The 15,022-nt window shown below is 38.4% G+C and overlaps 1 protein-coding gene across 3 annotated transcripts in view; it reads left to right on the top strand.

Annotated features, from left to right (window-relative positions):
- LOC117207384 (tensin-1-like) overlaps window positions 1-15,022 on the top strand; it is a 197,541-nt gene that overhangs the window by 173,211 nt on the left and 9,308 nt on the right. For all 3 annotated transcript variants that reach the window (XM_033447558.1, XM_033447561.1, XM_033447559.1), the window contains one exon: window positions 13,819-13,965. In XM_033447558.1, the coding sequence (XP_033303449.1) occupies window positions 13,819-13,965 (147 nt within the window). The remainder of the gene's footprint in view (window positions 1-13,818; window positions 13,966-15,022) is intronic.

The raw sequence follows: 15,022 nt of genomic DNA, 5'->3' as shown, positions 1-15,022 counted from the left end.
TCTTTCATAATTATTGAAACATTTATATTAGAAACGTGAGATAAACCTGAAAAATTATCAAACTATTATCGAAGTATTTAGAGATTCTTCAATTTGAAATCGGAGTTTCTAAAAATCAACAGTAGAATAGTAATAGTCTCGCCTATGAATAAAATAATAAAATTAACTTTTCTGTCGCATTTACATACAGAATAGGGAAATAAATCTGTTCATCTTGAACATTTCCCTTACTCGTAACAATATGAGAAAAATGTCATATACTATACTTGCACGCTACAAAGGGAAACATAGTACGATGCGAACGTTTCTTGCGTGGATGAAGGCATAGAAACGACTTCAAGGTCATCTCTAATTTCTTACACGGAACACCGAGCTTTTTATCACGATGTGTGACAACCGGTATCGAGACGACTCGACCTCGTTAAATTCATCATTGAATTCTAAAAGCCCGCATTATTTCCATCGGATCGGGACTAGATTTCACCGAAGAAAAGAAATACCGTCGAGATGATCGTAGATTCACACGGTCGCTGTCGGTAAAAAAAAAGTCTAACAATGGCTCGGTTGACGTCGAGTGAACGATTAGTGAAAGAAACCCGGATCTAATTGTACGAACGTTTAGTTAGAGAGCCAGTGGGTTCGTCGTAGTCAATGTGTAGAAGAAGAAGGAGCAAAATAAAGAGAACGATGATTTCATCGCGTTTAAATTCGGAGCAGAGTCTGTCCTTCCACGGGGCGGGAATCTCAGGATCGTATTTTCGTTTGTCGGTCGGGATAGCCGGTCTTGCACCGCCTACAACGAGGATAAATTTTTCTCGATGACACGACCTTACGCCCTGCCGCGGAGCATCGATCTTCGATCCCGAAAGCTCCTTCTTCTCCTCCTCCATTATTCCCGGAATAATTCGAGCTTGGATAGCTGACCTTTCAAAACCGTTTACTCGAAGCCAGCTAACTATCACGATCTGGGCTAATCGAAGGAGATTCAACAGGATAAATTGACCTGGATTTATTCCCACGCTGGTAGTTGGCGATATATAGCTTTCCCATGGCGATACTCTCTCCTCGATGGTTACGTACCAGCTCGCTAATTGCACCATGTATTTACTGATTAATGCTTCGCTCAAGGAATTCTCGATAATACGTCGCCGCCACCTGCATTCCGATTACAATGAACGAGAATCAACGATGACTTAATTCTATACACTTTCCACTTTGTACCTTCGTTTACTTCGTTCGTTTTCATTGTTTCATTTTATTTATCCTTCTTCTTATTATGTACGTATTCTTATTTAGATCTGGAAACTTGTTAAATGTATACACAGTGTGTACGGGATGTATCGATCGGATTTTTCTTAGTCAATTAAAACGAGATTATCGTAGTCGCTGTGGCACAGGAAAATTGGATAAGATTAAGACAAAGCAGAAAGAGTACAAGGAATATTTTCTGAGACCTTGTTACATGCGTGTTATCATAGTCAAACCTGGACAGAATATCTGCATAAAACGATAACAAATTTAGAAAATTGGATTTTCCCCTTTGAGGTGGATTTTTTTACAGGCTACGATATACTTCAAGTTTGACAAAATTATAGATCAATCACGATATACGATTTCATCTACGATAAGATCCTACTATATACTATACGCTATAGGAACCTGCGTTACGATAAGCTTCGATGATATCCGAAAAACTAAACAAATCCAGTCGCATCTCTGAAAGACGTTTGCCATAAACGTGCCGTACTTACGACGATTAAGGAAGCGCGAACCAACTTACTACGCAAGCCGATAAAAATTGAAGTGTCGATAGGAAAATTCCGCTAAAGTTACGTAGAACTCGTGTGGCGGCCTATTAACCGCAAGACGTATGCCTAAACGTTGGAAAAGAATTTTAAGCCGCGAATAAGTGCCGTGCAAATGGTCGGCCGTTTGATACTTCAATTTATCACACGGAATATCCGGATTCTTCGCGCAGGAACAGATGCGCCAAGAGCAGGCTGACATGACATGTTTCGGGGACACAGAGAGTCAGAAAATCGCGTAGGACGTACTGACACTAGACTAGAAAAGCAAAGTATGTAGATATATGTATACAGATATAAGAGGAAGGAAAAGGACCGTTGGAGCGTAGCGTAATGTCTTACCACGAGTTTGTCCCCATGGGAGAACAAGCTGCCGGCATTATCGCAAAAAAGCTAAAGCGTCTGTATCTACACGGTGACAATGTAGTTAACCACTCGTGATGAGAATCACGACCGGTACCGGAGAAGCATCTCCTGGGTGAATACAAAATACAGGGGACGTTCTTTACGAGCCACTAGCTCTCCCGTATGGCAATATTTATTTTTGTCCGTAGAACGCGCAACCACGATTAAACTTTCACTGTGACGAAGCTTGCGCCTCTGCTGCGTCGCTGGCTAGACGCGTGACGAGCCCATTGTGTTTGTTCTACACGCAGATATGCTCGAAAGAAGAATGACCGAGATGGATGCGCGAAATTCTTCTCCCTGTTTTGCTCTTTCGCGTCATATACGGTCGTTATATTATCGAGATCTAACTTTCCTACGTATGGACGCGCGTATAATGGTCCACGAAGATATTTCAAATTTAAACATTTACAAGAACTTAATGAGACGTAAGTATCGTGATTACGGGGTTGAACAGTTTCCATTTGAAACCACAACGATAAATAAAAAGGGTTCAAATGATTATTCTAGACTAAATATTAAATATATCGAAAAAGATGGACATAAAATACAAGGCTTATTTTTATTACGAGTCCTTCAACTTTATCGTTTCAAAACGCTTTACGATAGAGCCAATAAAGCGTAAAATTATTCTGAATCTTCTCATATTTGTAATTTCGTTAATTTACAAAAAATTTAATTAATCTAAAAGACAAATTACAAAATTACACTTATTACGTTATTATACAATTAATTAAAATTTTAATTATAAAGAAATTACATTACATATTAAACGAAATTTTTTTATAAATACACCCACGTCTGTTTTCCATCTGTTAGTAACAATAATAAAGTCGTTTTACGCCCGCGTCCTCGCATATTAAAAATAACATATCACACATCGAGTTATTATCAGAAACAAAGTACTCACGTGTTTGAACCGGTAGCATACGGTCAGTAGCTTCTACGAGCTCCTGGTCATGGTAATACCAGTAGAAAAGATTCGGCTTGTTATCGGCAACAAATTAATTTTCCCAGTATGCTAATAATCTTCCACTCGAGCGGAAGGAAAGTAGCTAAGAGGAGAAGAACCGTATCTTGCCGTTACGTAATCCCGAGACGCGTGTCGTCGCTGGTCGTGTCATTACGAAATCGTCCACATTGAAAGCAAACATTTATATGTACACACGAGATATTCAAATTGAAAAGGATTCGTCCATTCCACGGTATCTCGCAGGTTTATCGCGTTTTCCTTCGCGTCTGCCTACGCGATGAATGCGTGCGGTCAACAATGTACAACACGTTCTTTGCTATTTCGAGATGCACATTGCGAGCTGTGCGGGTTGTGAGCGCAAACAACTTATGAGATGGCGTAGCCCGACAGCAATTATAGCGCTACTCGCCCCGTAATTGAAATATTTCGAAGCTGGCGCGAGCATCCACCTCGACTACAAGCCTGAAAATCATAAAATTATTCGGACGGATGATTCGCAATTGGGTCGCAGGGTAGAAACCAATTCGCAGGAAATGTAACGGGTCCGATATCTCTTTTTTCTTTTTATTGTTTTCCGATCGGCAATCGAATTGCCACCTCTGTCCGCGTCAATTTTTCTAGGTACGTTCTTTTGGTGTTTTTGGATTTAAATGAAACGAAAATTATATCTATCAGCGCGTATAATTCCGGTGTAATTTTCGGCCAGAGGCGAAATTGCGATCTTTCTTAATGAGAATTGGCTTTGCGCAATTATATTTCAATTATCGAGGGATATACCGTGAATATCGTTGTTTAATTTTTATTGGCTCCGCTTTCCGAATTTCATGCGCGACATGATCGATTCGATGTACGAATTTTATACGGGATAAAGAATCGTAGACGCCGAGTTTTCTTTTCTTTTTAATTAAGTACTAGAAAGGGACTATTTAAGTATTTAAATATCTTGTACTACTCATTTTAAGTATTTAATAATATTCGTTTAATGTACGATAAAATACATTTTTTTTAGACAATCGATAAGGAACAGAATTTTTCACATTTCTTAGATAAATATCTTAACTTTCTTTTTATTTGTATTATGACAATGATAGAATCAACGTTAGGTTATTTGCAAAATTCTCTGTCTATAGATCGTTTAATTGTTTAAATATCGATTAAATAAAAAAGCTTCTAAAAAAACAGAGAAACTATCGTCGCTGATGGATATCGATGTTTTAATTAATTGATAGCGATATATAAGCTGCACAAGTGAACAATGAAATACCCGTGAATTTATTATTAACATTAGCAAATCTTTAAATACGTAAACAATTTAAATTTATAATCTCCATTGATTCCACGAAACGATGACTACCTATTTAACAATTTAATTACGTTATTTTCATCGCTCTATCTACCCGTATCGCTAAGCTCCACGTAATTTTACTAAAAAGTTAGCAAAAGGTTACAAGTGGAAACGTGGCCAGGTACCCACGCTTCGACACAAACACAAATACACGTGATTACTCGCGTCGTGCTACGATATCCGAATAGCCAACCGCAATCAGATGCCGGGCAATTTGTCTGAATCGCGTGGAGTTAAAGATTTTCGGTAACGTTAACTTTAACTCGTGGAGCGTCAGAAACGGTGGGCAAAGAGAGGGAAAAAAGGATGGCTGGCTGGAAGCAACAAAACGAAATGAAAATGTCGAGGAAAAGAGGAATCTCGGTGAGCGCGGCGCGGCGGTACATCTTTTTGTCGGATCCTCGGCAATGGCCGTGGTATGTCGTATATAACGAAACGCCCTTACACGAACGAGGAGAAATAGAAGGAAGAAGAGTGACCAGGCGGAGCGACAGAGGGGGTGGAAGGCAATGGTGGAGGGCTAGGAACGAGAAGGGGTGAGAAGGGAAGGGAAATGGCGTGCAGCTTTCCAGCAGGCCACAGTGCAAATGCAAGCCTTGAATGTGTAATAAGCACTCACGTCGCAACCCTTGGCTAGACCAGCGGCTCGTATCTGCGTTTAGAAAGGTCCTGGCCACGCATACGCTGGCAGGTAGCGCGTCGCTACGCGTGCCGCCAACATCGTGTGGGATCGTCGTACAGTCCGCACGTGAATGCTCGCTCGGTTTGTGGTGTACGTCGTCGTTCAGAATGATACGGCACCATGGTCGACGCAACTTTGATTGCGAATGGATGACGACGACGACGTCACGGCCCGCTGCCAGGCATCGAGGCAAACACGCATCGCCGAAGCACCGCCGAGATACCCGGTGTACCCGGCGGTGAAAACAGGGTGAAATGGCAGATAGAGAGGCAGACAGGCTATCGCTCTCTTTTCCAAAGCTCATAAAAGCCACGGTGGTGCGTATTAATGCGCCACGTTGACGGTGCACGCCACGAAAGCCACCTAAAAGACGACGCATTGTGCGAACAGCAATGAGAATATACCACCCTTCTACTTACTTTTTACATTCGTCTTAACCGTCACGCGGCCGACTCCACACCGGATATATTGTGCGCGATCCACCCTCGGCCGCATTTTTGCGAATCCCTTTTCTTTTCTGCTCTCGTCCGCCCTACGGTTTTGGATAAACCTTTTGTCGGATTTATCGTCTATTTGTTGAACGAAGATCGGTCTCGAACCAGACGTAGAGTTTTCTAGCGTTTGTAACCGACGCACTCGTGCCTTTTTTGATCTCGAACAGAGGGGAACGGCGCTGCTTTGAAGAAGTTGCCACGAAACGACGACTGTGTGTTCGTGGAAAGTCTTTCGTCCACAGCTTTTGCTATTTTTTTCCATATAGGGAAATTAGCTAGAAATACGAAGCAAGCGCCGTGTTATTTTTAATAGGAAATTCACTCGATAGCAGGCGAATTGCACGTAACCACGATGGGTTTGATTTCATTGGACATTGTATAGGTATCTACGATATGTCAGTCCGAAGCCACACAATCATTTGACGCGTAGGTACGGATCATGCGACGCCAAAAATAAACTATAGAAACGCGCAAGGAATAATATTGTTCCAATGTACGTACTATGTAACGTTTCCTGTTTCACGTGATCCCATGATATAGAGGAAACAGATGTTCTATCACCGGGAAATAGAGTAGCGCTCAAGTATTAAGTAAATATTAAACTAAATCCATTTTGGAAAGCTGTTATAGCTATTGGGAAATGTTTAAAATACTTCTCCATAATTTAATAATTAATTTAAAATTACACGTATGTGTATGATAGAAATATTCGTTATGTTAATTAAAAATACAATTTTACAAGGTAACAGAGGCTACGGAATAAAATATCTAACAGTATAAAGTTCGACGATAATAAAATCCATTGCCATTTGAAGCATAATTTATGCGATTTAATAATTTTTCAAAGAATTTCTAAGTGAATTTACTTGGCATTGTGAAACGAGCTTATTATTATACGTTTGCCAAAACTCGTTACTAAACTTAGGATGTAGCCATGGAATTACTTGCTTGGATCTTATGATTGAACGCAATTGTACAATAGTTCAAATCGCTGAAAGAAACAAAAAGAAGGAATAAATGCGCAAGTTCTTGGGAAACAGAACTCGATTATTGGACACTCCTAACAAGATATCGTTAAACAAGACATCTATACGCTGGTTCTCGAAACGATAGAGAAGAACAACACTTCGCCACACTGAAACTCGCCAGCAATTTCTAACTAGTTCGCAAGAAATCTCGTTAACGAATTTATTCGCTATGACTTTATCAAGTTCAGAGCGGGAAAGGATCTTTGTACTTTTAGTTCCTGCAACCCCTGCTACCGCTCCCATCCGCTCAGCTGTAACGTTAAAACTCGCTTAACTGTTTTCGGAAAATAGTAATTACTATGCAGTACCGGTTCGCGTAAAATTATGCAACTCAATGACAAATATTTTTACAAGTTACAAGTGTTACACATTCTTCGAACGCAGTTGAACGTTTTAATTTGCATTTAATATCATTTAATGCGCTACGTTATGCAAAAATATTTTATACATATAGAAATATTAAATAACTAAGATTAAACGGTGAATCGATAAAGAGAGAAACAAAGGAAATATTTCGTAAAGTAAAAGCTACTAAATAAGTGGAATTTAAGTAACCATCCAGATACAATTTCAATTTTACTCTCGAAAACTTTACAGCCAATTACAAAATGTGACGGATGACGTTACGGTTACAACAAAATTTTTAATATACGTTTATTAATTTCTACTTTGATATAGTACTATAGCATACAATTATGAACAGTATATTATGAATTAGAAACATATTAATTGCAGTTTCAATTCAATCTCTTGGGATATTTCATACACACTGTTCTCCAAAAACTCTTTCTCCTATTTTCGATGGATATTACTGTAAATCATTCAAATATTACATTACTCGTAAACCGTTCTGACGCGTTTCGATAAATTATTTGTAAACTGATCTGTTATTTCCTGCGACGCGATAGCTCGAACCATACTCGATTATTTCCTTCTGACAAGTCGCGTTTCTCAAAATGTACAGCTAACTCCTCTCACCTCTTGGAAGCAGTACCGATTGAAACTGATTTCTCTTGCGAATTCCAAGCGTACCAAGCATCGGATAACGTGCATCGAGAGACGGGATCAAATTCGCAGTCACTGGCCACTGACAACCGATCGCTGCCGCTACGGACTACGGACGCAGTTATCAAACCCCGCATGCACGCATGATTGATCTACGTGATCTTCGTTAAAATTCTGGTTGACCTATGCTAACAGAAGGGTTGAAAAATAAAATAGAAATGAAACAAGTTCAGTGAATCGTTTCATTCATTACCACCACTTCTTTCTTTTTCTTTTTTTTTTGAGGCTCGGTTTAAAACGATTACGATTCGAAAACATTAATTAGAAACGTTAATTTGCAAGAGGCTTGATCTTTCTGAAACGAAAAAAAATTGTTATATAACTATACACATACGCGGAGATAAATTATGGGAACACATACGACGTCGCGTTGTATTAAATAGTTTAGAAAATGTTACAAATGTCAAATAAAAATAAAAAATTGGAAGATATCTTTCGTTTAAAACTTGTATACTATGTTGCTACCCTTTCGCATGGCAATAAATGTATATTACGCATAAACTATTTATGATTGTTGTGCGTATATCGTATAATTGTTATCAATGTTAGATTCTCAGGCGGAATTCGCAATTATTTTCGAGAGTTTCGGTTTGAACATTACGCGAGGATTTCAATCATTCGGAGAGCACCATTTCTCATCCTTTCAGAGTAGTCCTAAAAGGATCAGGTGATAAATGTACCCCATAAATATATGTATGTAACTAACTGATGATTTGCACTTATAGGACTGAGCGAGTGCCCTGGCACTGCATTTAAAGCGTTTGCCAAACCCCTTAACCGTTCTACTGGCAAAGTCACGATTATAAGCTTTATTTATTAAACAAGCGATACATATTATTTACAAGGCGTGTTATAAAAATATGTTATATCTTCTTGTATCTTCTAAACGATTCTTACTTACTTAATACGTAATAAATTTCCGTTTCTTACGAGCGAACGTGATTCGAACGAGCGGCTCGAAATCGAATTTAAAACGTAGGGTAGAATGACAATAAAGAAATCCTGTGTAATCACGCTGATCCGTTTCCGAATGATTTCCTACATTGATAACGACAGGTTGACGCGACCACGGTAAATGCCGTGAGTAAAACGTCCAGGATTCTCAACGAGTTAATCCTCGATCATATACGATGGTAGACAATCTTCAAAAAAAAAAAAAAAAAAAAAAGACTGCATCATTTGAATTAACTACTTGTTTCTACTAAAAACGTTGATTCATACGACAAGTCATAGAACAGTTGGCTATAAATGTAAAAAGAAAAATTAAGGGGTTATTCTAGTCTAGAGGCATGAATTTCGGGGGATTTTTGAAGCTCTGTACAAACGAAACAAAAAATATCTTTGCTATCCTTTTTCTTAGCATTTGTTTATTGATATTTTAAGATTACGTAAAAAATTCACCGAAAAAAAACTCAAAATTCACAAAGTTATGAGCTGGCAAAGTGGGTGGTGCTAAAAAAAAAGGTGTCCTGGCGTGCATGATTTCAACCCTTCTGGTCATCTGAAACAAAAAATCCGAATAGATTCTTAATTAGTATAGATGCCGCTATAGCATGAACCCTGGAAAAGTCAAAACAACATTTTTTCACAAAATGGCGGCCGTTTGAAGGAAAGTTTCTTGTTTCGCATGTTTTTTTTAACAATTCCGAATGTTCAAAAAGTAGTAAACTTAAGAATTTTGATCTGAGCGTGGTTCAGGCGATAGAGGAATGTATAAAGAACATTCATACCAAATTTCAAATAAATACTCGAACTAGATACTATTAGGTTGTCGGAAAAGTTTCTTTCGTTTCATAAGGCGAATTCATAATAGATGAACAACAATTTCTGTTTTATATTATTTTATTAAATTAGGTATGCTCCATTTCGTGCATAATTCAATAAACTAATATAAAACAAAAAACATTGTGCGTCTATTATTTCCTTATAAAACGAAAGAAACATTTCGGACAACCTGATATTATTAAATAACATTGCGCGAAATAGCAAAGGAAATACTTCGCCTAGCAAAACCCCGTTCGTTGGTCGATATTTTCGATGCGTTATTATGAACAAAAAGTCGTTTACCATGCGGCCGCATTTCTCTCGCTATAAAATTCCTCGTAAATATTCGCAATTCCATCGTAAAGCGGACGACGAAGGATGAACTAAATGGCCGCGTGAAACAACTCTCAGCTCCGATCACCTGTTTCGCGCGGCCTGTCGCCGGGCATCGCGGCACGAAATAAAATTCGCTTGGACGATCGGCGCCGGTCGATTCCCGATGCGGCGTCGCCGAAAAACGTGGATATGAAACACGCCGTATTCCGGCCGCAGACACGAAGAATACGCGCGTCGCACCAGCACCATGTTCGCATTCGGTTCCCATTTCGAATATCCGGCTTAGGGAAACGTCGACCACAGCCTCCAGGATAGTATCGGATGCAGCGCTATCATCTCCCTCGTTCCTCATTTTACTCTCTTTTTCACCCTTTTCCTGCTGCTCTTCTTCCCTTCCTACCCCCACCTCCCTTTCCACGCTCTTTATCCTTCTTCCTCTTTCTCCTTTTTTCTTCCATCTGTCTTACTTCTTTCTTTTTCACGCTGTGCATCCGCTCTTCTCTCTTCCTATTCTAGTTTCCCACTTGATCTTTCTCTTTTTCACCATCCAGCGTTCTATCATCGCGCTTTGTCCCTCTGTGCGCGTCCTTCGCACATGCCGTGGTATTCGGTCGGCATATGTAAAGTTCCTCCGCGTAGTTTATTTTCTGTATCGACCCCATTTCCGCTTTGCGCCCCCGTCAGGCCTGTCGTATGGATTACACATTACACGTCCGTTTCTTCCTCTTCTAATTTCCCCTAGTTGTATCCGAGCCGCTACGAACGCCACTTAAGCACGTGAAACACCGTGCCTGTGCTCGTGATCGTCATCGGAAATTTCGTCGGGACGCGCGAACGACCACATGCATTGATGCAGACCGCACCACCGGCTCGTTTTACGGGCTTCGAATAGTCGGGACAGAGTCGAGTCTCTTTATGGGGAAACGGTAAACTCGTCTGCCAATGCGCCAATGTCCTTCGCACCGTGCGAATGATATACGTTTCAGTTTGCGTAATATATTTCGAAGAGGACGAGCAACATTCTTTCTGTTGTCTTCGGACTCCTCTTTAACTGTACGCGAAACTTTTACGCGTAGTTCTGTGGGATTTTCGCGATTCCATTTTACGGCGATAACGAACGACTGAACATTCGTTCGTAAAACGCTTTACGACAGAGTTACGTTAATGTTAGTTTGTATGGTAGAGATACACTGCGCGTAGCTACGATCAACAGTTTCGGCAAATTAAAAATAAAGGAGGTAGAGGGAAAAATTGACTTTCCTTATATTAATATATTAACGAAAATTGAGAAATTGATTAATCAGATAATGTAAGAATTTACATAAAGTTAGATGAATGTACAAGTTTTTATTAAATTTGCAAACCGATCGTTTGACCGGGTCTGGTAAGGTTAATGTTAATTAACCCGTTGCCTTACGATTTAAGTTCCAATAGCGTGTGCCATAAGCAACAACCATTTCACGGGTTGACTGAGCGCTCAAAGTGATACAAATCGCACGTGTCTTTTGATATACAGGGTGGTTGGTAATTGGTGGTACAAGCGAAAAGGAGGTGATTCTACGCGAAAAAAGAAGTCGAAAATATAGAATAAAAATTTTTTTTTTCAATTTTTCCATCGAGACAACGATCTACAGTGAGATCCGTTATAACGAGACGTAATAAAGTGCACGCGTACCGAGCGAAAATTCAAAGTCGATTTTCTCGAACGAAAAATTGTTATTCTATATTTTCGACTTCTTTTTTCGCGTAGAATCACCCTCTTTTCGCTTGTACCACCAGTTACCAACAACGTGTAAGGTACAACTAATTTTACTTTACAAGATGTTCGATAAATAATTACTACCAATTGATCATCGAACAAGAAAGATTTATTATCTTGTTAAACAATCATCGGTGTATGATATTTCGAGATACCTTAACGATCAGTTTCTTTTCTAATCGATGTACGTCGTTCTGTGTATTATAAATCATGCGTCAGATACTTTTCAGTAATTCAATAATTTAATTGTTAGCATCGATTGCCCGTGCGATGTCGATCTGTTTCCAAGAGTAATGTATTGCCGATAGCCGGAAGCATAATTATGTCATCACGTCAAAATTTAGGCTCAATAGCGGCTTTGAGCGACGATACTCCTAAAGCTAAGATCACACTGACAGACAATTGTCCGACAGACACGTGTCGCAGCTAATCAGCATCTGTCTGTCATGGAAAATTCGCCGACAACGAGAGACAAAATTCCAATCCAAAGATAGTTGGTGAACGAAAGCTACATCCACACCGACGAACAATTATTGGCAGACACGCGTCGTCCGGGCAAAAGCCCCGTAAAATGCACGTCCACGAACAAGTATGTTGTTTTCCATGGGAATGGAAAACAAGAGACAACGTCTGCGGGCAAATGGAATATGTTTTTTACCTCGTAAAAGATGCAAGCAACGATACCATTGTGCGATGGAGAGACTCGATGACACAGTATTTTCTTTATTTCTCAGGCAAGGAAGGGCGAAAGTAGAAAATTTGAAAATGCATACGATTTATCGAAATCACTGCAAGCTCACGTACCATTTCTTCGTGGATGTGCCGTAAAGAATTGTTCAAAAATCGAACACAAGACAACTACATTTTTCTTGATGGAACACTGATGACAATGTGTCACGCCATTTCTTATGAAAAGTCATTTACCTGTGTATCTATGTTGGAAAACTATTAGCACCGAAAAAAAGATTTGTTGGCAGTGTTGAAAAACATAAATAAAATCATTACAATCATTACATTACAATAAATATCACCAATCAAACATGCGTGTAGTATTTTATGGTAAACAATTTTTTCATCGCTGTAATATTAATTATTTGTATTTATATCATGCCCGACTCCAGAAGTGGACGTATGTATCTGTTGTTTAAAAATCAAGATTTAAAAAGTATTTAAAGCACATACTTTTTGTACTCAAAATGGTTTCAACAATGTTGTATCTCCAACACATCCTCGACTCGTCGACCGAGCTATACATCGCATTTTACACAGTCTACGTACATTTTTTGGCGACTGTCTGCGTACAATGTACGCAGATAATTTCTGTTAGTGTAGACGAGGCTTTAGGGACTAGCGCGGTTCTAATTGCGAGTAAAGAGCCACAGATGTTGTTGCGTCTAGAGTCTAAAAGAATCTGGTGTCACACCACCCAGTGAGGCAAGAAGATTGACAACGAGTCAAAAGGTTCACCACTTGTGCCATGACCTTCGTGAGATCGAGATCGCTCAAGATCGATATGCGCACTGTCTAACGTATTAAACATAGTAAAAAAATAGAATCTGCATGCGCAAAAGTATGTGCAATAAAAAGTCTCTGATAAAATAATCTGACAAATAATTTAAAAAAAAATTAAGTCTTTCTTCGAAAGCAGTTTAAATTATTAATTAAATAGTAATTAAAATTAAGCAGTTTAAATATTATCAGTGGAACGTGATCGTTCGTTTGCTGGATCACAAAATAATAAGATGCGAATTATTACGAAAAGAAAAAAGATCGATTAAAAATGCCATCGACCCGCAACTAAAGCCAAAGTAAAATTATAAGGACGCTATTTTCAAACGAATTAAATGAAAAAGAAAAAATCGCTTTGATAAACGCAAAGTTACCATTTCCACTTTTAATTGACCATCGATGATTCGAAGTTCGTCTTTGATGTAAACCGAAACATAGAGGATAAAAAGGTGAATAGCGAATTAATTGAAATTCTCTGATGCAATAACAAATTAGTTCGTTGATTAAATTTAGGTCAATCAATCTGACGTTCAAGCACGATATAATTGGCCTTAAACGTGTTTTAAAATGTTTGAACGTAAATGAATAGCAATTACTACGCTTTTATCAAAGCGTGGCAATCGAATAAAACTTCTTCTTCCGTTTTCTTCCAGGCGGAGGAGTTAAACACCATCGTCGGCAATGCTTTTCGTATGGCATACGTGGCGCAGCTTCAGCGCCAACCGATCCTTCAAGATGTGATCTCACCGCAATCATCACCACCCTACCGAAAGGACAAACAAGAGAATCGATCTTCGTGGGTACGTACATATTTTTGTCTCGTATCCGTGTCAGTGACGTCGCTTTCTCTTAATTTTTATTTTATCGACGCGTTAACGAAGAAAATTGTATGACTTGTAAATTCTCAGACGATATACACGCGTACTTGATATTTTCTTTATGATACAGCAAGACTTGATCTCAATAAAAATCAGTGAATTAAATTGTCAATTTGGAATAAAATAAGGAAGAGGCTTAAATTTAAATTACGAATACGATATTTATATAAAATGTTAACATTATCAATAAATGCCTGTAGGTATCAATTTTTTTGTACATATAAATTTGCAAATTTGTCGTGCTTTTAAAACTCTATGATAATAATAATGAAACAATATTTTCTACACGCGATAAATTACTATCAACAGGAAACAAATAAGTTATCGTTTCTCTTACAATGCTAAGCGTGTCCCAGATCTTTTTCATCGAACGATGCCGGCATATCCTGTGAATGAAAATGAAAATGAACAATGAAAATGAATAATGAAAAAACGGGGCAATTTATCAGGGATCGAACTTACTTAAAAATAACTAACAAGTAGAAGGTCTCAACTTTGATGATTTTCACCCGTACCTTTAAGTTTCGAAGAAGAACTTTATTTTATCCATTACCTTTAATAGTAGGAACACGCTTTTCGCGATACATTTAATTTAATTTATTACATTAGAATTTGGCACGGTTATACCGTAAACAAATATGTCTATTTATCGTTTAGTTCGATAATCTGTTAAAGTACAATGTTGCGAGAACACGGTACTAAGTTTGGAGGGTTAATGAAACTTTTATGTAATGCAATAACCTTTTTTTCCATTACAAGTCACTACTATACATAAAAGTGGAAATAATTGAGCGTTTTTCAGCTACTTGATTTTTGAAATTTGAAGTCTTTTTATGTGACTTGGATATAAATTGTATTGTTCGATATTTGAAATTTTCATATCGTTGTGCGAATTTTCATAATATTATATATAATATCACGATATTAACATAATTCGAATTTTAAACATAATATTTTCTTACGATTAAAAGCATCAAAC

This window comes from Bombus bifarius, unplaced genomic scaffold, assembly GCF_011952205.1.
Source record: "Bombus bifarius isolate JDL3187 unplaced genomic scaffold, Bbif_JDL3187 scf7180000008028, whole genome shotgun sequence".
In the NCBI taxonomy this organism is placed as follows: domain Eukaryota; kingdom Metazoa; phylum Arthropoda; class Insecta; order Hymenoptera; family Apidae; genus Bombus; species Bombus bifarius.
The sequence above is the reverse complement of the archived record's forward strand: the minus strand, read 5'-3'. Positions and strand labels throughout refer to the sequence as shown.